This window comes from Phodopus roborovskii, unplaced genomic scaffold (assembly GCF_943737965.1).
Source record: "Phodopus roborovskii unplaced genomic scaffold, PHOROB, whole genome shotgun sequence".
Lineage (NCBI taxonomy): Eukaryota > Metazoa > Chordata > Mammalia > Rodentia > Cricetidae > Phodopus > Phodopus roborovskii.
Window position 1 is genome coordinate 18,475,028 of NW_026125052.1, and position 24,665 is coordinate 18,499,692.

At 41.2% G+C, this 24,665-nt stretch overlaps 1 protein-coding gene and 1 non-coding gene across 2 annotated transcripts in view; both read right to left on the reverse strand.

Annotated features, from left to right (window-relative positions):
- Nucleotides 1-24,665, reverse strand: part of LOC127221003 (leucine-rich repeat-containing protein 37A3) — a 38,796-nt gene that overhangs the window by 5,380 nt on the left and 8,751 nt on the right. Inside the window, exons 5-12 of the mRNA XM_051182915.1 lie at nucleotides 24,129-24,200; nucleotides 22,664-22,735; nucleotides 17,987-18,058; nucleotides 16,704-16,784; nucleotides 10,147-10,218; nucleotides 8,113-8,187; nucleotides 5,317-5,435; nucleotides 565-2,297 (exon numbers count right to left, since the gene is read on the reverse strand). Coding sequence (XP_051038872.1) covers nucleotides 565-2,297; nucleotides 5,317-5,435; nucleotides 8,113-8,187; nucleotides 10,147-10,218; nucleotides 16,704-16,784; nucleotides 17,987-18,058; nucleotides 22,664-22,735; nucleotides 24,129-24,200 — 2,296 coding nt within the window. The remainder of the gene's footprint in view (nucleotides 1-564; nucleotides 2,298-5,316; nucleotides 5,436-8,112; nucleotides 8,188-10,146; nucleotides 10,219-16,703; nucleotides 16,785-17,986; nucleotides 18,059-22,663; nucleotides 22,736-24,128; nucleotides 24,201-24,665) is intronic.
- On the reverse strand, nucleotides 20,319-20,479 carry LOC127221981 (U1 spliceosomal RNA). Its single transcript, XR_007834517.1, has one exon. It is a non-coding gene; the product is annotated as a U1 spliceosomal RNA (small nuclear RNA).

A 24,665-nucleotide genomic window follows, 5' to 3' on the forward strand; every position in this document is an offset into this window, starting at 1 on the left:
GTAGTGAGATTCTAACTCAAAGAACCAAGGTCTGGGATGAACAACTGTGGCTGAACCCTTTGCTTAGCTTCTACTAGGTGCTGGGTTTGATCTACACTGAAGAAAAGGATATGAAGAAAAAAAAAAAAAACCCTAAAAACATTCTTCCAGGTGAGTAGCTTTCATACTTATAAAAGATCATAGTGGATCCAATGTGTTACATGCTTTATTAGTGTACATTTCCTGTGTTTTAGGTCTGCTACGTTCTCTAAACTTAGAAACACAGTGGAAGCTAGGTGTGGTAGCAAACATATTTAATCCCAGTACTGGGAAGCAGAGGCAGGCGAATCTCTGCAAGTTCCAGGCCAGCCTGGTTTGCTTGGGAATTTCAGGAATCCAAGGCTACACAGGGAGACTCTGTCTCAAAAACAAAACAACACAACAATACACATAAACACAGTGGGGATCACTGTCTTGGCTGGGCTAGAGTTATGTAGCCAGTACAAAATCTAGAGTGGGAGCTCCTGGTCTTTCTGCTTAAATGACTGAGAAGGCGGGGCCCCCACATTGGGGCACTGTCCTCACCTGACTTGGTTCCAGACCCTTCTGTTCACCTTGGGCTTCTGTGCTCTCATTGATGTAGTTCTCAGTTCTCCACTGGTCTGTATCCCAGTCGGTCCTGGACAACTTGAATTCTTGTTGCTCACTGAGAAGCTTCATCAGGAGGCCTGTTCTGGAGATGAGCTTGGCACAGGACAGTTGCACATGGGGATCAGAGCAGTCCATCTTCAAAGTCCTGATAACGTGAGAAATAAGCCTTCTCACGTTGTTGTTGGGGATGAGGGGCCGCAGCTGCTGGTTTAGATGAGATTCAAAGTGTTCACCCGGTGACATCAGCAATGGGTAAGTAAGTTCTTTGAAATGGTCATGTGAGTGAGATTCCAAGTCGAAGTCTAAATGTGGATCCCTGGTTTGATGAAGAGTTGGAATTAAATCTGATGGAAGTACATTAGACTCTACATGAAGATTCTCAGGGGGTGTATTCTCTGATGCAGTTTCTTCAGGTACAATCATAGTTGGTTTGAGGAGGTTTTCTTCACTGTTATCTGTTGTAGCCTGGTTTTCTTCAAGAGGTTTTTCTGTAGAAAGTTCTGAAGCATCATATAATTCTGAAAAAGGTTTTTCTGAAAAACTCAGGTCTCTTGAAGATGAAAAGACCCCTCGTGCAGGGGAATTTACCAGGTTCCTTACTGCAGAGGATGCTGGATTCTTTGCAATCAACTGGAAATGAGATTTTTTCTTCCTAAGGTTTCCATGTCTCTTTTCAGGCTGTAAACTAGGGTTAGACTCCTTCATTTTTTTCACATTGGCATTTGCACTTTCCAAAACATAAATGGTGTAGGACAAGTCTTTTCGTCTGTCTATGAACTCGGGTAGCGAATCTGTAGTGGGAGATTTGTCCACCAGGGCCGGTTCTGGGGAAGAAGACACTGCCTCCCTGGGCTCCTTTGGGAGCACCAGCTCTGAGTGGAAGGAATTTCCCACTAACTTCCTGGGCTTCTGCACCAGACTGAGCTGCTGCAGCTCCGCTGTGGGTGGGCTCCCGAGCTGCCCATCTATGGTGATGTTCTCCACAGGTGTCTGGACGCTCTGCTTACTCCACAGGCTCTTGTCATGCACGTCAAGGAAGTGCCTTTTCTGTATGCTTCCTGTCCCCTTGAGCACTCTGTCCATCCTGTGGAGCCTTTTCTCTGCCCTCTCAATCTCTGCAAGACTGTTTTCCTCTCCATGGGCAGGTTCCCATCTCTTTTCAAATATTCGCCATTTAAATTTGGGACTCAGGCGGCTAGACCCCTGCATAAGCATGGCAGTCTTCTCTTTCTTCCTAACCTCATCAATTTCTGCATCTAACAAATTCTCTAGAAAATAAAGCTTATTCAGTTTATTTTTGTAAGCCAACTTCTTCGACTTTGGTGCAGGATTAAGAGAAATGTTCCTTGAATCATTTTTGTAGGATCCCAGTGAATTATCTGCATTTTGTATATTAGAAAACAGCAGTTTAATGAATGGTAACAATGTTGATACTACATCTTCCAGATTTCCCTCTGAGAAATATGGCAGTATGTAATTTAGGGCACTAATAACATCACTTTCATCGTTAAAGTCGAGTTGTTCATTCATGAAGCCTGAAGAGCTAAGATCATCTTTTTCTGAATAGCTCTTTTCCTGTTCAATAGTAAGCTCAGTGCTGGTGTTCTCCTTCCGGGCCTGCAACACCTTCATGAATGCTCCTTCTGGGTCCCCTATAGATGCTTCAACTGTCAAAGATGAAGAGATTGTTTTGGGTCAGAGAATTCTGGCAGCCCTTCCCCAGTCCACAGCCATTCAACTCTACCAAATAAGTTAGGGGCTAGCAAATACTGGATAGAGTACCCATTAGTGGAGAGAAAAACCAACCCAAATTTAAACCCATGAAATGTCAATGACAACTAGAGAAGACAGTGCCCACTAAGTGGCTGCTTAGAACAATCTACAGCATGCACACAGGGTATCTGTGGAGAGCTACACATGTTCAGTCCTCAGTACAAGCTCATGGCTGGAATACAGGGTCTCACTAAGTTGGCCCTATGGCCTTGGAATAGGTTCCTGATGGGGGATATTCTCCTGTATATATGTTTATCTTATTGGTTGCTGAATAAAACACTGTTTGGTCAATAGCCAGAATAACCAGGCTGGAAGATATCAGGGCTCTGAGAGGGAGGAGGAAGGCAGAGAGGAGCTGCCATGGTGCTGAAGGAGTAACTTGCTGGGGCATTACCTGGTAAGCCACAGCCTCACTGCAATACATAGAGATTAGTAGAAGCTGGATAAATGATTAAGAGAGAGCTAGCCAGTAAGAAGCCCCAGCCATTGGCCAACAGTTTAATAATATGTCTTTGTGTGCTTATTTGGTGCTGAAGCAGCTGTGGGAACTGCCGGGGCAGAAAACCTCCCTGTTCAGGTTCTGTTGCCTCAGCCCTCCTGAATAGGTGGCATTGCCATCATTTGCCACCACACTCAACTTAGAAAAACACTTTAAAAATCATATGATACCAGACATATGATTTGATCCTGGCAAAAAAAATTCCAGTGACAGTCAGATCTTATGAGTTCAAGGCCAGCCTGGAATATCCAGCAAGTCCTAGGCCAGCCAAGCCTACACAATGGGACATTGCCTCAAAAAACAAAAAAATTAATTAAAATCATATAAGTGGATAGAAGAACTTGAGGCTGAGCACAAATACAGAGCTGGCCAATCTAGGCGTGTTCCATCAGGAGAGACAGGTACACTCACTGCTTCTAGAATCAGAAGCTCTTGGATTCTAAATAAAAGGGCATCACAGTGTTAAAAACTCTACAAAAGAGAAGCACCTTCCCTATAGGTCAGGAGTGCTTGAGACCATACACATATAGCCAGCTTTGGATGGCAGTGCCATATGCAAGTGACCACTGAAACGAGGTCCCAACCACAGTGTATATAGTTCACAGAGTGTGAACACTTATGTTACCCCTCCTGTTTCACTCCGTTTCTTACTCTTGTGTATGGAACAGCTTTTATATGTATATACTTTTGTTTTTTTCAAGACAGTATTAATAGACTAAATATTGTTAACTATAGTTCTTACTTGATAACTGTTTTGTTATATATAATTTTACTATGTTAAAGTTAAAACCCTTCTTTTTATTTAGACAGAAAAGGGGAGACGATGGGGGAAGTCCTTCTGTATATATGTTTCTCTTATTGGTTGATGAATAAAACACTATTTGGCAACAGTTAGTTAGGGAGATCATGAAGAGTTGCCATGTAGAGACGGGGAGGATAGGATGCACCAGGCGTTCTCTGGTAAGATAAGGCCATGTAGAAATGCATAGATTAGTAGTTATGGGTTAATAATTAAGACAGAGTAGCCAATAAGAAGCTCTAGCCATCAGCCAACAGTTTAATAATTAATATAGTGTCTCAGTGTGTTCATTTGGGGCTGAAGCAGTGGGACCTGGTGGGACAAGAAAATCCAGCAACAAGATAGGGTCTTACTGTGTGGCCCTGGCTTTCCTGGAACTCACTTTGAGAACCAGAGATCTCCCTGCCTCTGCTTCCCCAATGCTGAGATTAAAGGTGTGTGCACCACAGTCACCATCATCATCACCACTTGGCTAATACATATATACCTTTAAAGGATTCATTTTATGTGTATGAGTGTTTTGCCTGCATTTATGTATATGTGCCTCATGTGTTCCTAGCCTGCAGAGGTCATAAACAGGCATAAACTGGAGTTATGAATGATTGTGAGCTACCATTTTGGTGCTGGAAACCGAACCCTGGTGCTCTGCAAGAGCAGAAAGTACTTTAAACCATTAAATGAACTCTATAGCTTCGTGTGTGTGTGTTTATATACATACATATTTTGTGTCTGTATGTGCATGATGCAAATGGGTACATGTGTGATGGTTTGAGTATGGAGGTCAGAGGGCAACTTTGTGAAGTTTGTTTTTTTCTTCCACCTTAATGGGAGTTCCAGGGATTGATTTAGAACACCAGATATCTGTGGCAAAGCATCTTGACCCTTAAAGCTATCTCTCTGGCCCACAGAGCAGTCATATATATAATAATGCAATAATAGCTGAGAGCCCAGTTTTCACAAGAAATACAGAAGTGTAGGGAGTTTTATTATATATTAATAATATATGAGTGATAGACAATTATTAGTATAAATTTTAGGAACATGACAGAAGGGGGTGTGGTGGTAGAAAGATTATAAGAGCCAGAGGACCAGTAAGTCAGCTGTGAGATTTTGTCATCTATGAATGACAGGTAAGTTGTACTCATGATACCTCAAAAATATGGTTGCCTACATAAAACTGGAACAAGGACAACACTACCAGACACATTAAAGGGAAAATATCATGAGGTCCCACTCCTAGACAAAGAGCTACAGTCAATTGATGGCTGCTGAGAAGAAGAATTAGTCTGTCCCAGGGATGAGCCTCCTAAATGGTTATCCAATAAAAGTGGTCAGCCATCAATCATACACACACTAGCAACACCAAGAAGACTCAGCAGGGCTTATTATATATTTATGTGTTTATATCTCTGTCTATGCAGCAATAATAATCAAAAAGAGACAATCTGAGAGGGAATGAGGGGGAATAGTGGAGAAATTGGAAGGAGGAAAAGGAAGGCAGGAAGGGGAGTGAAATAATTATTTTTAATTAAAATAAAAATAATTAAAAATTATCTTTACCAGTTAAAAATCATATGTCAAAATTAAAACATTTATCATTAGGCAAGAGACTCACGACAATGTGTGGTGTTTGTCAGACATCCAGCATGACAACGCAGTTTGATTGTCTTGCAGACAACCTCAATATCACTTTTATATTTGCAGAGGCAGCAGGTCATGTGGCTAGGTAAGATTCTATAAATGGAAAGACAGAGAACTGGCTTACTGGGAAAGCCTTACTGAGGTGCAGAAAAGGCAGGTCAAGGCCACCACAGGGTTGTAGAGGAAGGAGTTCTTGAGGCACATGGCATGGGCAGTTGGGTGGGGACTCAATAGTAAATTACTGCTCTCTGATATTGAAAGTAATCATGAAGGAGGACAGAAGTGCTCAAAGAAGGGTAAGTGTCAGGGTGGGTTTGTGCCTAAAACAAAGGTGACAGGAACAGAAATAGGTGACACGGACTGTAGAAGCCTCTCTCCTTAGCTCAAGTCTCACTCTGGGTTGGTTATGCACAAGAAGGGCCTGAGCCAACTTCCAATCTAGGGATACTTTATTCCTGATGTGGATGGGAAATCCTAGAAATCATCTCAAACCTAAAACAGCCTAGTTTAAACTATATTGTGTAGTTAAATAGCATTAGTGCTCATAGTGACCAAGGCTGCATAATCTGTGCTGTTGACAGAAAGGACTGGGGATGCAGGTCTTTGGTATAGTGCTCCTGTATCAGTGAGAGGTCCTGGGCTTGATCTTAGAATATCTCTCCCGCCCCCCCCTACACACACACACACACACACACACACACACACACACACACACACATACACACACACACTACAGGCCACAGTAAAGTACAACATAAGTGTAAAGAGAATCCATGAGTTGATAATGGTAGTCAAAAACAAAAGCAGGGTAATTCTGCAGCAGAACACCAGCTAATAAATGTGCCAGTTTCAACCACCAAGTAAAAAAACTGCTTCATACAAGATGCTGAGGGACGATGTATGCTGCAGTAGCAGCGAGGGCCCGTTCGGAAAATCTCTCTCCTTCTGGTCAAGAGGTCAGAACTCAGATCTGAAGTGTTGGTAACATCATTCCAGTTGGGCAAGTCAACCACCTGTCTGAGGGATCACCCCTCAAGAGGGTGGAACCACCCCACAAGAGGGGGAGATCTAACATAAGCCACGCTAATGAGACAAGAATAATTTTCCCTTCAGTGAGACAATCTATTTTCCTTTCCAGAATCCCTGGCCTCTCTGCAGTTGCTGCGGAGCCACCATGCCCTTCTGAGTCCTGAAAGGTGCCATTTTCACTTTCCTCCTTTTCTAGTTCATTCTTCTAGATGTTGACCACAGCCTGATGTGTGCTTTTTCTAGTTCTTGGGCCTTTGTACCCTCCCTCCTCCCCTCGAAGCCTTCTGCTCGCCTTTGCTCTGTGGCTGACTGGCATGGCCCTCCCTCTTCTTCCCGTCTGATACCTCTAGGCAGATGCTGAGCCTGAAACTTGCTTGCTCTGTTTGTTAACTCTAATTGGCCTCAAGTTCCCTTTTGAGTCAGTTCCTAACCCTGGTTTCCCTGGTAACGTGTGGTATCTCTAGTGGGCCTTCCACAAATTCCCACAGATTACTAAGTACCACCCATGAAACAAACTTGAAGAACTTCCACCCACCTTTGGGTGATCAGACTTGACATGATAGGCTACCTGAAATCCCAGTCAGGGAGGCAGTGCCATACGTTTGACCTGAGCTATTCCCGAGGAAACAAAGTCAGATTGAAATGCCAGTGTGTAAAACGAACATCAGTGAGAAGCCAGATTGGATGATCACAAGTTCAAGGCAACCTAGGCTACAGAAGGAGACCCTGCCTCAGACAGAACAAAACAAAAACTCAACAAGAACACAGACATCTCATTCAATGTGGGCATTAACTTAAAGTAAGCATGCATGGTAAAAGGTTGTTTGCATGTGACTAGACATTATAGAACACATGCTAGCAAAGAGTTAAGATGACAAGGACCCAGAGCCCACTTTAGATGAGCTAGCAGAAAGGCAAAGTTGTTTTGCATGCCAGACTGGCCAGGAACTGCCAGCATAGTTGAAGATGATCTTGACTTGGAAGGACAAGTATTCACCACAATGCTGGTTTGTATCAAACCCAGGGCATCATGCATGCCGGGTAAACACTCTACCCACTGAGCTACACTTCCAATCCAGATGAACACCTTTTAAAGACATTGCTTTCTCATTCAGTACTGGTGAGATATGCTAAAGACCACAGTCAGTGAGAAAAGATAGATCCAACAGCCACACACTATGGGATGTCAATTCTGAGTTGTTCTGGAGAAGGAAGACTATAGGGCTAGAAATAGGACTGGTGGATTACAGAGGCTACCAGTGGGAGGGGTGCAAAGGTTCAGGAGGGGCCCTTAGGAGGGGACAAACGCCTATATCAGTGATGCAATAGTGGTAGGAAACTGTGAAATCTCATTAAACCATGCACTTCAGTTAACTGCATGAAAATTATCTCAATATCTCAGACTCAAGAAATAAAGAAAAACTCAAAAACATTTAAAATACAAGAAAGCACAAAGAAATCCAGGGCTGGCAAGATGGCTCAGCAGAAAGTCCACAGCCACACAATAAGTTTGATCCCTGCACCCCACGGTGTAAGACGAGAGCCACCCTTGTAAAGCTGTCCTCTGACCTCCATATTCACATTGTGGTACTCATGCCTGCAACAGGTACACGCGCAAACACGCACACACGCACGCACACATACAGGCATGTGAGTGTGTGTGCACACGCACACGTGCACGCAGAGGCATTATTAACATTTTAAAATCTAAGTGAAATTATTCTGAGAAAATAAACCTTACAGATGCTCCAGTTCCAGAGTCATCATGAGAATGTTCTCAAGCGTCGTCAGTGGTACTTGTGTTGTTCCCAGGTCTCTGGAGGAGAAAGCCAGATTTTATGAGGAAACATTTTCATTACAAGTGGTTACTTAAACTCCAGCTTTCCTAAACAATATTTGTCTCAGGAATCCATTGTTGGGGTTGAGGATGGCTCAGAGGTTAAGAGCACTGACTGCTCTTCCAGAAGTCCTGAGTTCAATTCCCAGCAACCACATGGTGGCTCACAACTGTCTATAATGAGATCTGGTGCCCTCTTCTGGCCTGCAGGTGTACATGCAGAGAGAACACTGTATACATAATAAATAAATACATCTCTGGAAAAAAAAAAAGAAATTAAGTTTACAATTTAACAAACTTGTCCCTTTTTTTGGTCATTATCTTACTTCTCATTTTGATATTGCATTCACCCTACAACTACCACTCTATATTTTATTTTTCACTTTAATTTCTAAACATTTAATTCCCATTTATTTAAAGTTCTGTCAGTCTATATATTAAAAACACAGGAAACTGGGTATTTTAATTTTTGAGACAGGGGCTCTCTTTGTAGCTCTGGTTGGCCTAGAACTTACTATGTAGACCAGGCTGACCTTAAACTTACAGCAACCTGCCTGCTTCTGCCTCCCAAGTCCTGGGACTACAGGCATGCACCATCACACAGAGCTTCCTTTTAATTTATTTTTACAAAAATATTTACTTTTATTTATGTGTATGTGTGTGTTCAGGTGCCTGTTGAGCCCAGAAGGCAACACAGATACCCTGGAACGCGTTCCAGGTGGTTGCAAGCAACTTGATATGTGCTGAGAACTGAACTGGGATTCTCTACAAGAACAGTAAGTCCTCTTAATCATTGAGTCATCTCTCCAAAACCCTTTTCTTAGTTAAAAAAAAAAACCACTGGTGTGTGTGTGTGTGTGTGTGTGTGTGTGTGTATGAGAAATATTTTAATTTAAAAAATAGAGTGGATCTTGGGGGGCTAGAGAGATGGCTACAGTAATCAAGTGGTACATGCCCTCGTGGAGGGATTCAGAGGTGGGCTTGCAGAGCCGGATGCAGGTGTGCCCCTGAGTCTGCCTTGAGCATCACATCAAGGAGGCACTACAGGTCTGCTTCATCAGATGCTGTGACTCTCCACACACAAAGAAAGCAACACAGAGGGCTGGAGAGATGGCTTAGCGATTAAGGGCACTGACTGCTCTTCCAGAGGTTCTGAGTCCAATTCCTAGCAACCACATGGTGGCTCACAATCATCTATAGTGAGATCTGGCAGACATGCAGGCAAAATAACATAAATGTAATAAATCTTAAAAAAATAGAGTGGATCTGGGGGAGAGGGAAAGTAGGCAGTAGAGACTTGAGAGGGGGTAGGAATGGGAAACTGGGGTTGGGATGTAATATATGAAAGAATAAAAAAAGTAGTATATATTTTTGGCTTTTTGCTGAGATGCTACCCTACATATATTTACCTACACATCTCTATGCTCTTCAACACTGTTTCCTCCTCAGCTCAATATCTTGCTTATTGTATCATTCTTTATCCTTTTCACAGTTTTTCGTGTGTGTGTGTGTGTGTGTGTGTGTGTGTGTGTGTACATGTACCACATTGTATATGTAGATGTCAGAAGACAAAAAATGTGATCTAGTTCTTGAACTCAGGCCCTCAGGCTTGGTGGTGAAGTCCTTTACTTGCCGAACTATCTTGTCAGGCCCCTAGTTTTATTTCTTTCGTTTCATTTTTCTTTTGAGACAGTTGGCTCTCAGTGTAGCCCTGGATGGTCTGTAACTCACTGAAATCTGCCTGCCTTTGCCTCCCAAATATTGGAATTAAAGGCAGGCACCCCCTCTCCTGGATTCCATCCTTTTGTCAATTTTTTAAACAATCTAGTTAAAACTAAAATTGTGATCTTTTTTTTAAATTAAGGCAGAATACCCTCCTGATGGAAATAAGGAAAAGCAGACATCGTCTAAGGGCCATGGGGTTGTCAGAATACTTACAGATACTTCAATGCTGGCAATTTATAAAGATAAGGGTCTTCAACAACTGTCAGAGGGTTTCGGCTGAGAATTCTGAAAATGCAATGGAATTTACATTACAAACATTTCAACAGCTTGAAACTTCTTGAAAAGTCTGGATTAATTTCTTTGGTATGGAATATTAGCATGTTAAAAAGACACCATGTGAAAGGCAGGTGAAACTCTGTGAGTTCGAGGCCAGCCTGGTCTACAGAGCTAGTTCCAGAACAGGCTCCAAAACAATACAGAGAAACCCTGTCTTGAAAAACAAAACAAAACAAAACAAAACAAAACAAAAACAACAACAACAAAAAAAAAAAAAAAAAAAAAAAGAAGAAAGAAAGAAAGAAAGAAAGAAAGACAATAGTATAATTCCCTGGCTTTGGGAAGAAATGGAAGACAGTTAGAGAAGCCACAGTCAGGCTCATGTCCCAACCAGCCTCCATCACATCTAACTTATGTTCTTGGTCAGCACGTACTGAGCAAGCCTGTGCATGTGTCAGTCTGTTTTCTCCTTCCAGGAATCAAACTTCGGTCATCCAGCTTGTGTAGCAAGACTTTTTCCTGATGAGCCATCTCCACACCTAACATAGCCTTTTCCTTTTATTTATGTTTTGACAGCGAGGTTGGAACCTAGGACTTCATACAAGGTGTCATGTGTTCTTTCTGGGCTATAGCCACAGCTCAAGCTCATACAATATATTTTGTTCATATTTTTTTCTTTATGTTTTTGAAGACAGGGTTTCTCTGTGTAGCCCTGGCTGTCCTGGAATTCCCTCTGTAGACCAGGCTGGCCTCGAACTCACAGAGATCTGCCTTTCTTTGCCTCCCAAGTGCCTCATGGGATTAAAGGGAATGTGTCAATACCACAAGGCATTTGACCATGTTCTTTCTAGGAAACTTTTAAAAACTATTTTTTGAGCTGGCCAGTTGGAACAAATGGCAGTTAGCTTGACAACCAAATTTCAGTCCCTGGACCCAGTGTCTTCCACTTACACCATGGGATATGCAAACTACATAAGTAAAGGTTAAAAAGTTGAGATGCAAATTTTAAGAATGTCTGGGTAGTATTAGCTATTGGAGACTCACTGTACAGCTCAGGGTGACCTTGTTCCTCTGATTCCATCTGACGTTATCTACCATGTGCTGGCTTAGAAGTTAACTGTTTAAACCTCATGTGCTCACTTTTGAATGCTTCTGTACGAATTATAGTTTCCTTTTATTCTTTTTCTCTAATCATATCCCGTGATTAACATTTAATTATCCCATTGTCATTGAGACTTTAGAGATTAAAAACCATTTTAACATATTGATGTCAATGAGTGAAGACATCAGAGTTCATCCCTCCATAAAGCAATGAATCAAACTGTGGAAATTTAAGCAAAGGCTTGCCACACTACAGTATTGTTTATTCAAGAAAACCAACTCAATTTCTGTGAGAACACTCAGACTTGTGTTGTTTTAATTTGCCCTACGCCATTCCTCATCTTAGCTCCGTGGTAACCTTAAAAAACACTGGAGGTTGCAGAATGGAGCTGCTGCTCCTGCAAAACCTCAACCCCAGGAAATTGGTGGCCTGTGGTGATGATCTTGTTTGTACTCTAACAAATAGAGCTTGCCTGAAGGTCAGATGGCGGAGCTAGCCACTAGTTAACCATGGAGGTGGAGGTCTGTACAGACAGACAGGATGTGATATGGCTGGGTAGAGACAAGGATATAAAGCAGGAGGAGATAGGAGTTCGCTCTCTTTTCTGATGGGAAGTTGGCAAGGTAAGGCATTGCTCCTTTGTCTCTCTGATCTTTCAGCATTTACCCCTATACCTTACTGAGGTTTTTATTATTAAGACCAATTAGAATTTGTGCAACAGTGGCCCCTAGTGAGACTAGACTTCTGTTTTTGACTTGACTGAGCATTCTCTGGTTCTAGAAACTTCCCCAGAAGATGATTCTGGAAAACAACTGCAGGCAAGTGTTGTAGCTGAGGACAGTGGGACAACAAAGCACCTATGCACTAAGACTGACAGGAGAGCGGAGGAATTTGATGCTCACAGGGACTGTGAGAGGCTCAGACATGAGCCTGGGAAACAGAGACCCCAAGTGGTCTTCTGGGGAAGAGTTATGCACATGTGTGTATGCTTAAGCCTAGGTGAAAAACAACCCAAGAATACCAGAGGGACTTCACCCCTGGCTGATCTTGCAGTTCTGTACAGGTTGAAGGGGAAGCTAAGGCTGCCTCTAAAAGCACCCACACCAGAATCCCAAAGACAGGCGGGAAATGGGTTCCTTAGAAGATGGTGAGAGAAAGAAGCAGAGGGACCCAGACCCTGCTCCAATGTGCATGAAGTGTGTGAGGAAAGGAGAAACCCTTTCTTCTCTTCATCTGCAAGGTCCAGGAGCCTGAAAGCATGCCCCACCCCCATGTGAAGCTCCTCAGTGTAGGATTCTGTGTTACACCAGTAGATCCCAAGGGGAAAAAAAAATGGTGAGCCTGCATCTTAACCACAGTGCAGAGAGAGCCACAGTGCTTAAACTCGTCATAAGATAGCTGTGAAGAATAGGGAAAGGTGGCTTGAACCAGCAGGACCTGGGTTCAAACTCTGGCTCTATACCTTTCTAGTTAAGAGATGTAAATAAGAGAGCCTAAGACCTGAGTTCTTTTAGTAAGCATTTTCCTCATCAAGGAGTCCAGGATTCAAGGTATCTAGAAGCAGGTGGCTCAGCACTAGTGACTTTGTATGTACAATGGGCCAGGGGCAGGAACTCTGGGGATGTCAGATACTAGTGTGCCCAGGAGCTCTGTAAGTATGAATTTCTTAGAGGGAATACAGCTTTCTGCTCCACAGGTCTGGTCTTAGTTAGGGTTTTATTGCTGTGAAGAGATACCATGACCACGGCAATTCTCATAAAGGAAAACATTTAATTGGGTGGCTTATAGTTTCAGAGGTTTAGTCCATTGTCATGGTGGGACTTGGCAGCATGCAGGTAGACATGGTTCTGGGGAAGGAGCTGAGAGCTCTACAACTTCATATATAGGCAATGGGAAGTGAACTAACTCACTGGATGTGGCTTGAGCATATATGGGATCTCAAAGCTCACCTCCACAGTAACACAATTCTTCCAATAAGACCAAACCCACTCCAACAAAGGCACACCTCTTAATAGTGCCACTCCCCTTGGGGGTCATTATTTTTCAAACCACCACAGGTGCTATTAGAAGTAGAAGTCAAGTTCGTGATAACATACAATGCACAAAAAGCTGGGGGAAGCTGCCCAGAAGACACAGTCTCTTGGTAGTTCTGTCACTTGTTAATTATGTGAGCATAGACAAGTTAGCCAATATCTCTTAGTTTCAACTATCAATTACAAAATGTGGATATAATAGTTTCATTGCAAAAGGGTTTGGGGACATGGAAAAAGTGACATGTTTGAGTATGTACTACATGCCCAATATTTTTGTAGGAACTTCATGGCATTATTTCATTTGTTTCAGTATTTCATATAGTGCCTGGAACATAACATCTCATAGCTGGAGGATTCAAAGAATTGTTACAGGCAGAGGGAGAATTACTAGGATTGCAAGAGAAAGTGCCTTCCCACAACAGTGGGAAGAATAGAATGCCACACAGAGAGGAAAGGTATCACAATGTTGGATGTAACCCTCTAAAATCTGCTAGGTGATTACAAATTAAATATCTTGTCTAGATCATCCCAAAGAGTTGCTCTTTTCCTCTTTAATGTTTGTGCCTCTCAATGTGAGAAGCTAGCTGCCAAGATCCTGTGCAAACCAAAAGGAGGACCACGACCTAAAGAGTGCAATTAAAAAAAAAAAACACAATCAATATTTTTAGATTTATTATTTTATGTGTATGAGTATTATGCCTGCATGTATGCATTTGCACCACATATGGAAATCAGAATAGTGCATTTGTGAACCATCATGTGGGTATTGGGAATCAGATTCAGGTTTTCGGCAAGAGCAATACGTGTTTTAACCACTAAACCATCTCTCCAGCTCCAGGAGCAAACTTTTAGACTTGAACATTTTCTATAGGAAGCCAGTGTTAGGGGACTAGAAGGAAGCACTGGGTTATTTTTGGACCCCCGAGTCAATTTTTGGCCATTTACCTTATGGATACTCTTTTTTTAAAAGACATCTCTGGCTGTCCTGGAGCTCACCTCCTTCTGCCTCCCCAGTGCTGGGATTACAGGCATGCACCACTACCATGGATATTATTAATATTGGGTACACACCAGTAAGTATACAACTTGAATTTTCCTTTGGTTGTCTTTCAGGGCTATGCTATTGGTACAGTGTTGATGAGCCATAGACAACTATCATGGGAATGTTCTCTCGCAGTCTGAATGATTGAATGATGTGTAGCTCTTCTGTCTAGTGAAATCCTTTAGGGAGCTTATTATGAACAACAATGAAGTGATTAAGAGAATTTTTGAAAACAAATCACTGGTCTGGACCTGTGTAGGTAAATGAAGGAGAAGCACTTTAAAGTTGGTGTGGAAAATACACTTACCATGTAGATTGTCAACTACTATTCCTTTTTTGTAACATTTTTTTTATATGAAAGAGGCATGATTCCTACTGTCAATAAAACAATGGTACTTAACTAATGAGATTTTGGTGTGTCTTTGACCTGACCTGGGTTTCAGATTCAAGAGCATCTGACCCTGAGGGTATTGCTAACATTTCATCATGTTTGTCACTAATATGGAAGCTGTATCCAAATAGGTACCTGGGAGCAGGGATGAATATGGATGTTGAGATGCCTGACCTTATCCTATCTTGAGAAAGGCCTCTCAAAATAACATGTAGAGTTTATTAATATAGAGCTGCTAAATAAAGCTCCAAGCAGGACTTAGGGCCTAAGCAATAAGAAGCCTTTTGGGTTTAGGCTATGTTGAGCTCTAGACAAACCTACCTCAGTTGGGACCCTTGTACAGACTTTTTCAATGCAGGGAAGACAGAGCTTCAACATACAAACACTACAAGAACTGTGTGCTATATATCACAGAATTCCTGCTCTCTCCTTTAGCAACTTGTCTTTGGAAAGATGCAAGAAGCTTGTGTCCTACCATGGAAAATATTTCCTGAAGAAATCTGCCTCATCTATCACAAAGGGTTGGGTGTTGGATCCTAACAAGAGTCCAAATCCAAGCACACATTTGGTGGGTTGTGTTAATTGTTGTCAAGCTCTTTTTTTCTTTTTAAAATGAGTTCTCATTATCCTGCCTAGGTCAGCCTTGAACTCCTAGACTCAAGACTTCCTCCTGCCTCCGCATTTGAGTAGCACAGCCTGCTGCACTGGGCCAATGTGTGATAGTAACTGAATTCTGAGAGGTACTGTTCCATTCAGATCACATGATGAGAATATCAATATCCAATACCAGTTAGCTCTGCTCTTCCCTTTCTGCAAAGATGGACACAAACTAGAGATGACAAGTCAGGGCCTCCTACATGAGGCCTGCATGAAAAGCAGACTCTCTGCTTCCTGTCCCCAAGTTAGGGGTCAGCAGGCTGTGCTGGAGACAGGAGACTGCTACAAAGAGCACCCACAGACATCCCAACCCTTCCTCCAATGGGAACTGGACTGTGAATCTGGGTCTCTGACCTGTCAGACTACAGTCACCCAAAGTCAGATTAAGAGCAGAAATTTCCTCTTGAGTGCATAATGCCCTCCTGGTTTCTGAACCTCACACAAAGTGGGGTTTTTGCTTTGTCTTGGTTTTGACACAGGAGTCTACTATTAGTCCCAGGCTGCTTCTGATTTATGATCCTCCTGTCTTTGTCTCCTGAGTGCAACTGCTGGCTGGTATTTAGGCTTATGCCACAATGTTTGACAAATACAGAGTTTTAGCTAAAAGCTAATAAAATTCGCTTCTTGGGGAAGAAAAGTATTATATAGAACCAGGCTAGGACAACATATTTTCTTTATGAATATTTTCAGCCATATAGCTTAATGCAGATGCCATCTCATCCCATTTTGCAAAAGTGCCTCCCAACCACAGGTAATCCATGACTCCAGAGGCATATATTTCTTGAAAATCCATGTTCTGGATGATGGATGGGGAGAGAAGTCCCAAGGCAAATTTTCTGCTTTACATTTCTGAGGAAGCACCTAACCCTTTTGCTCCTTGGAGGATTTGGTGTTGATCTTTGCTCTCTGGGAACTAACTGTGCATGGGAGAGGAAATCAGAGTGAAATTCACAAGTGGGTTTCCAAAAGCATCACACATCAGAGCCACAGCCCTGGGGCCCCATGACGAGACCTAGTGAGTGTTACTTGAGTGGTGTCACTTGTAGTGTCTGTGCTGAAGGTCAGGACTAGGAAAGCAGATCATGACCTATAATTTACACAAGTCTCCTGGCCTCCTGTGCTTTAGTTTCCTCATTGGAAGAAAATGATTGGACCTTAAGACAAACTATCCACAGTTCACACAGTGTTTCCACTCGACAAATCAATTCTTCATTGGGTTATTAACACACAAGTAAGTATTTACATGTGCTTAACTTCTATGTCACTTACAACTTCTGTAAAAACTGCATTCCATGCCATGCTTGAAATGTTCCAAAGCTCAGCTCAACGAGTAAATTGCACCCAAGGTTCCTAAAATAATGGAAAAAAAAAAAAAAGACATAAACCAACGAAAAGATACTCTTTAGAACATTTACATTTGTGGTGATTCTAATTTATATAATTAAACATACAGAATACTTTTTCCATTAGCTAAAGAGCTCTCAGGATGATACTGGCTTATGACTTACATTTTCATATTTATATATGTAATACACTAGCCATAGTAAATGCTCAAAAATTTTTAAAGTGATCTTTACTTCTCTGAGAGGGTTTTTAGCACCTCTGACATTTTGGGTTGGACCACTCTGCTGTGTAGGTTTGTTTTACAGATTGTAGGATATTGAGGATCAGCTATGCTGTCTGCCCCCTTGATGGCAGTAGCTTATCCACAATTGCTAAGGATGCACCTTCACTTCGCACGTTCTGGTGCTGTCACTATGCACTCTGACTAAAGGGATTTGGGATAGAATTCTTACGACTTTTTACTTGCCGCAAGTTTTAGTTATTTAAATAATGGATTTCATCCTGACAAAAATAGACAGACCAGTGGAATCGAATCGAAAATCCTGATATTAACTCACACACTTATGGACACCTGCTTTTTAACAAAACAGTTAAAATTATACAATGGAAGGAGGAAAGCATCTTCAACAAATGGTGCTGACACAACTGGGTGATGGTGTGCAGAAGACTGCAGCTAGACAATTTCATATCTCAATCTCACTGTACTTTGTTCTTATCTGTCCCACTACTCTCCACTCTACTCTGCTGGTCTTCTCCCTCCCTGAACAGTCCTACTTTCCTGTCTTGTTTCACACACACACACACACACACACACACACACGCACACGCACACGCACACGTATGCAAGCATGCACACAAGCACGCATGCGATTGATTGCCCATATTTGAGAAAACATGATGTCTTAGCTTTCTTTATCCCATTATCCTCTTTGTTCTCCATCTTTCTAGACTCCCTTCTCAGACCTCATAGTGTTTCTTCTATTTTCAGCATACACATAAAATCTAGGAATGTAGCTCAGTGGCAGACAGAGCACTTGCTTAGCAGGTAACAAGACCCTAGGTTTGTCCCAATAACCAAAATGAGTAAAAATGCAATATTTGCCTTTTTTGAGTCTAACTTATTTCCTCCTAGCAAAGTTGTAAGTCAAATATCAGAAAGTCACAAGTGGGGATTAAAATTAAAAAGGAAGAGGCTATTTGAAACTTACATATACTTCAAAAAAGGTAATGACTCAAATGTCCTTCTTTCAATATAACGTATTTTATTGCAAGATAAATCCCTAGGAAACATAAAAGAGAAATATTGTTTTGCTTAGCTATTAGATATCTAGTTAGTACGATTAGTAGAATTTAGAGTTGGCAATAGAAAATAGATTTTTGTCTAAACTCTAAACCTTTGGATTTGCATATTTTAGAGCCACTTACTTTGTCCATCCATCTCCCAAGAGTTTCATCCTTTATAGTATTCATATACAGAAAATTATAGTTCTTTATAGATTTTTTGAGTTAGTTATTTTGAGAGATCATATAGCTTTCTGTGTTTGAAACAGGGTCTTTCCATGTAGGCTAGGCTGACCTCAAACTCCCAGTTTTCCTGCCTTAGCCTCCTGAGTCCTGGAATCATGGGCATATACCGGGTGCTTGGGACCTCTGTAGATGCAGGTTCTCAGCTGTGCTTCAGACTGCATTGACAAAGGACACAAATCCTTCTGGTGATGTTGCGAGGCTCCTGGCTGTCTGAGAGCACTGCTGCAGTTCCATGGTCGTCACCTTGGTACTTTGCCTTAGCATTTGCCTGAAGGCCTGGCTGTACAGGTGCTTGTGGGCATTCATCTAACTCATGTTTTTACTTTTATCTTCACTCTTGTTTTAAGTGCCTAGCATATTGTCCCCCAAGAGACCTGTATGGGGCTGGTGAGATGTCTTAATGTGTACAGACACCTATGGCTAAGACCAATGACCTGAGTTTGCCCCCCCCCCAGGCCCCTATGGTGGAAGGAGAGAATCAAATCCTGCAAGTTGTCATTTGATTTCCACATTTGTCTCTGGCATTAACTCTCTTCTCTCACCCCTCCCCATATACACACACACTCACAAACATAATAAGGAAGGTTTTTAAAAAGAGGCCTGATGATTTCTAATGATACCCAGTGTTCAGTTGCTTTGGTTACCTGACATGGTAGTGTGTGCCTTTAATCCCAGCACTCAGGAGGCAGGGTGATTTCTGAGTTCAAGACCAGCCTGAACTACATTGTGAGTTCTAGGACAGCCAAAGGAAAACACTGCACTGGTTGTTTCAAGGAACATTTTCTTTGAAACAAACTCAAGTCTTCTCTTGTGTGTCATGTATGTACCAGTTGATTTTTAGAATGTCTCTCAAAAATTAAAAATAAATTACCTAAAGCTGGCAGGGCAGTGGTGGTGCACACCTTTAATTCCAGCACTTGGGAGGCAGAGGCAGGCTGATCTCTGTGAGTTTGAGGCCAGCCTGGTCTACAGAGCTAGTTCCAGGACAGCCAGGGCTACACAGAAAAATCTTGTCTACAAAAACAAAAACAAAAAAACAAAAAACAAACAAAAATGCCAAACACTGTGTCTATTATTGGAGGCATGGCAATTTATACCTCTGTGTCTATATTTACTATGTTTTAATGGTCAGTTTTGCACCTAATTTTTTCTCCTCACAAGTTCCTTGAAAGTGTGACAGTTTCCATTGCCTACCAAGTTTGAGACTGACACAAATATTTAAGCAGTCTGAATTTATAAAGCAAAGAACTTCAGAGGGCGTAAGTGAATAACTATTTTGGAAGGAATTGAGTTTATGGCTTCATGGCTGAGCCTTGCTGTGCATCTCTGCAGCATTATGATTTGAATTTGTGTGTTTGTTCCTTAATCTGAGAGGGAGGGAATCCTTGCTGCTGTGCCTCCAATTATAGGCACAGTAGTTAGCTAAGTTTTAAGCTGAGAGGAATTTAAAAAGTTAATTAATATATACATGCTAACATGAATCAATTGCCTGCTTACAAATATAAATAATAGAAGGACTACTCCATTGAGAAGTTATTTCATTCTTTTTCTCCAAACATATTCATAAGGTTTGAGACTGGTTCAGATGCATAAGATCTCAAAAAGGTCAATTCAAGAGTGGCAATTCAAGAGCCCCCATTTTGGGGGCATGGTTGCACACATCTTTAATCCCAGCACTTTTGAGGCAGAAGCAGGTGGATCTTTGTAAGGTCAGGCCAGTTTGATCTACAAAGCAAGTTCCTGGTCAGCCAGGGCTACACAGTGAGGCCCTGTTTCAAACAAAACAAAAGTAGTATCCTTTAGGGCCTAGAAGGAAGATTTTTAACACCATGAAAGGCTCTTCCCAAGAGCTGTTTACAATATAGAGTATAATCTATTTGCTTAAAGGTGTCACTTTTTGGCTCAGTAAGGATTAAGAGCACTTGCTTATGGGTAAAGGATAGAAACCTATGGGTAAAGGATAGAAACCAAGTTTTCATAACAAATAACAGAGTATATTCTCTAGATTTTTAGGGGGTGTTCATGAATACAGACACCTGCTACCACAAATTATACAGTCAAGTTTCCCAAACTGAGGGAAATTGCACGGGCCAGCACATCCAGAGTGCAGTGGATAAGCTTTGCCCTAGGAAAGCACCTTTGTGATCATGGTATCTCCCTTGCCAGTTAAGTATTGTATTCTTATCTCTAAACAGGCAGAATTACTGTGGCAATTAGTCCCTCTTTGGCAACAAGATTGTCAAAGTTTCTATTGTTCAGTTAGTGAATGGTAGGGGAATTTCTGATATGCTCACTTATAATAAACATATATATATGTTTATTTTATATATATATATATATATATATATATATATAATTTTTTTTGTTTGGGTTTCACTGTGTAGTCCTGGTTGGCCTGGAACTAACTAGGCATACCTCTTAAGCATCATTTCAAAATATCTATTTCTGACATGGGCATAAAATTTTTACATTGAAAGTCTTAATAAGTCTGTTCTCCTAACACGTTTATCATGTTGATATCATTTATGTCATTTGTGTGTTCATCTAATTACTTAGCACTGCAATATTAAATCTAAATCAGATTAATTGTAAGAACAAGTTGGATATAGTAGGCACATGCCTCTAATTCCAGCATTTGGGTTAGAAGACTAAGGTTGGAGGAATGGGGTAAATTCAAGGTCAGGCTAGGCCATATAGTGAGACCCAGGCTCAGAGAAAAATATAGGATATAGCACAGTTGGTAGAGTGTTTTCCCAGCGTACAGGAAACCTTGGGTTTGGCCCCAAGACTACATAAACTGTGTGGTAGTGGATGCCAGCAATCCTAGCACTTGGGGGGTAGAGTCCAAAGAATCAGGTATTCAAGGCGAACCTTTGATTTTTAGTGAATTTAAGGTCAGTCTGGGCTTACATTACGCCATGATTAAAAAAGGAAACAAACAAACCAAAAAGCCCACAAACTGTTAAAACACTCTGGGTTGCCTGGGGGGGGGGGTTTGGCACATACCTTTAATCCCAGCACTTGGGAGGTCCCAGCACTGGGAAGGCAGAGACAAGTAGATCTCTGTGAGGTCAAGGCCAGCCTGGTCTACAGATTGAGTTCCAGGACAGCCAAGACTACACAGAGAAAAATCTTGACTTGAAAAACAAAAACAAACAAACAAAAACTCAAACAAGAAACAACAAAACCCCCAAAACACTCTGGATTAATGACCTTCAAATTAATGAGGATGGCTCTTGTCTTATATGCAACAGTTTGAATAGCGTATTAATTCCTTCTATCCTATCATCCTATCACGTTATCTTTTTTATAAAGATTAGGTTAACAAATATTTTAGACTTCACAGGCAATACATAGTCTCTGTTGCACATTCTTTATTGATTCACTTTTTTTCTTTTTTAGCTCTGTTAATGGTTTGGATATGAAATAGTACCCTCCACCAAAATAAGAAAAGGACCAGATACTGAAGGTTTGGTTCTCAGCTGGGGGTCTTTTGGTTGGTAAGCACTAAGGTCATCCATGTATTAACCTACTGAGGAGTCCCTATCTGAACGTGCTATGAGGAGGTGAGGCCTAATTGGAGGAAACAGGTGAATGGGGGCATGTTTATTACTGGGAATTTCTTCTTCCACTCTTTCTGAAGCTTTGTGCTACTACATCCTTCCATCATGCTCTGCTTCACTACAGGCCCAATAACAATGGAGCCAGCTATCGTAAACAAAAAACCTCTGAACTGAAGGGCCAAAATGAATCCTGCCTCCTTCAAGTTGTTCTCATCAGGCGCTCTCTGTCACATCAACAAACAAGACACTGGCATAAGTCCCCTAAAAGTGTCAACCCACTCCTAATCATGGGCTGTAGTAAATGAGAACATGGATCAGACTTGATCGAGGTATGACAACTAGATTCAAATGCAAGCATATTCTTTAGAAAACAAAGGGTGGAGTGAATTCCAGTAATTGCTCAGCCCTTACTAACATTTTCCCCCTACAAATGGAGTTCTTCTAGCTGAAGTCTCTACATGATTTAAGAAATGTAAAGTGTATAGAGGCATTTTCATGTTAGAGATGGGCTGAGCCCCCACCAGATTGGCTACAGATTTTGCTTTATTATGTTTTTGCCTTTAGAGCCAGCCCCGGAATGGGTATGAACCCCACTATGTAGACCGTGAAGATCTCCAACATAGCAATCTTCCTGTTTTCTATCTCCTCGGTCCTGGGATTATAGCCAAGCACTGTCAAACCCAGTCGATAATTGCACAATTTTATTGCTTGAACAGATGTTGGTATCTAATTCAGATCCCTTGTTCATCTATAGATAACTCATAACTTACAAATAGATATGCTTAACTAACTTACAAAACCTGGAGGGATAGCAGGCCTTCAAATGAGTCCTTATGTAATTCAGTCAGGAGATTTTCACTGAGAATTCTGGAAGATTAAAAGGTTATCTGGATCAAAAATCATCAAACAGATGGAGAACATCCAGTGGTGAAATGGGATGAAGAAATACATGTTTCCATATGCTATTGCCTAGAGAATAAGTTGGTACTATTTATTTTTAGGGCAAATAAAATTGCATCTATACAATGGTCTTCATCCTAGAGATTCCATTTCTAGGTATCTAGTTTACAGAAACTTGTGCATATTCAGAAAGAAGTATATAGGATGTTCATGACATATATATATATATATATATATATATATATATATATATATATATCAGAAGAACCAGATATTCTCTAAACATCAGTAGGGTAATATTAAATTCTCACTGATGTGTACATACTATGAAATATTATGCATGATTGGGAATACATAGAATAACTGTGTTAAAAAGAAACTTTTCATATCATAAAGTGAAAAAATCAAGTTTTGGGATTTATCATATGTGTAAAAAATGATAAATAGGTGTTAAATCTATTTTTCTAAATATGTTTGGAAAGATATATACCAAATTCACAGTAGTGGTTACCTGTCAGTTTTTTTTTTTCAACTTGACACAAACTATGATCATCAGCAAAGAGGGAATTCCAGTTGAGAAAATGTCTCCATTGTGGGCAAGTGGGACATTTTCTTTATTAATCATTGATGTGTGGGGCCCAGCTCACTGTAGGTGGTGCCGTCCCTGGGTAGGTGGTCCTGGGATGTATGAGAAAGCAAACCAACCAAGCCAGGAGGAGCAAAGTAGTAAGCAGTGTCCTTCCATGGGTTCTGCTTCTGTTCCTGCTTCTGGGTTCCTATCTTAAGTCCAAGCCCCGACTTTCTTTCATGAGGAATTACAACTTTAAACTGAAATAAACTCTTTCCCCTCTCAGTTGCTTTTGTTATGGTATATGACTGCTATATCAGAGACCAATTTAAATTGCCATTTTCCCACCCCCCCCCAAAGAAAGTCCATAAAATTTAATTTTTAAAATCAGGGCAGCAAAATAACCTCAATGGAAAGGGAACTTTCTGCCAAGATTGAAAGTTGGTAGAAGACCAAGTTCTGTAAGCTGTTCTCTGATCTACACAAGCATGCACTGGCTCTCGCTCATAAAAAATACATACAAAATATAATGTAAAACAAATCTTTGCTGAACTGACGGTGTTCAAATCGATGGCTTCATTCATGCTAGGCAATTATTCTCCCCCTGAGCTACATCTTGGTCCCCACAAAATCCACAAAATTTACCAGAGAATTTAGTCAATGCAGATTGATTTGGGCTGTGAAGAGGAAACACATTTTCTCAGAGGTATTTACCTCAAAATCTAGATCAAGGAGGATCTTACTGTGTAGTTTTTTTTTTTTTGTGATCATATTTGTAGAAAATATACTCACAGTTTCTCAGTCCACCGGTATGCTCTCCATATATTTTTGTCAATGTAAGAAATAGCATTTCCTTGGAAATTCCTGTGAAGAAACATTTCACATAAGTAGGAAAAGAATAAGCAGAAGCAGTAAAAAAAAAATCATCACAGCTGTGTGGAGGTGTTCAATGAGGAACGAAGGAAACCACCAATCTTCTAATTCCCAGCTTTATCAGTTTCCAAGTGCAAGCAGTGAGACATTTCCTCCAAACTTGAACTTCCAATCTGAGAGTGCACATTCTACTTCTTTCTTTGTTGTGTACTCTACAGGCCCAACTTTATATTTAACAGTCACTCAATCTCACTCCTGTCTTCTCTTTCTCATGGGCCATCATGGCAGAGGATCTCTCTCTCTCCTCTCTCTCTCTCTCTCTCTCTCTCTCTCTCTCTCTCTCAAGTGATCCAAGATATGAGAATGGTAGAATATGTCCATAATCCTAATACTTGAGAGGCCAGGCAGGAGGATGAGAGACTCCAGGCCAGACTATACTACTATTCTGTCTTTATA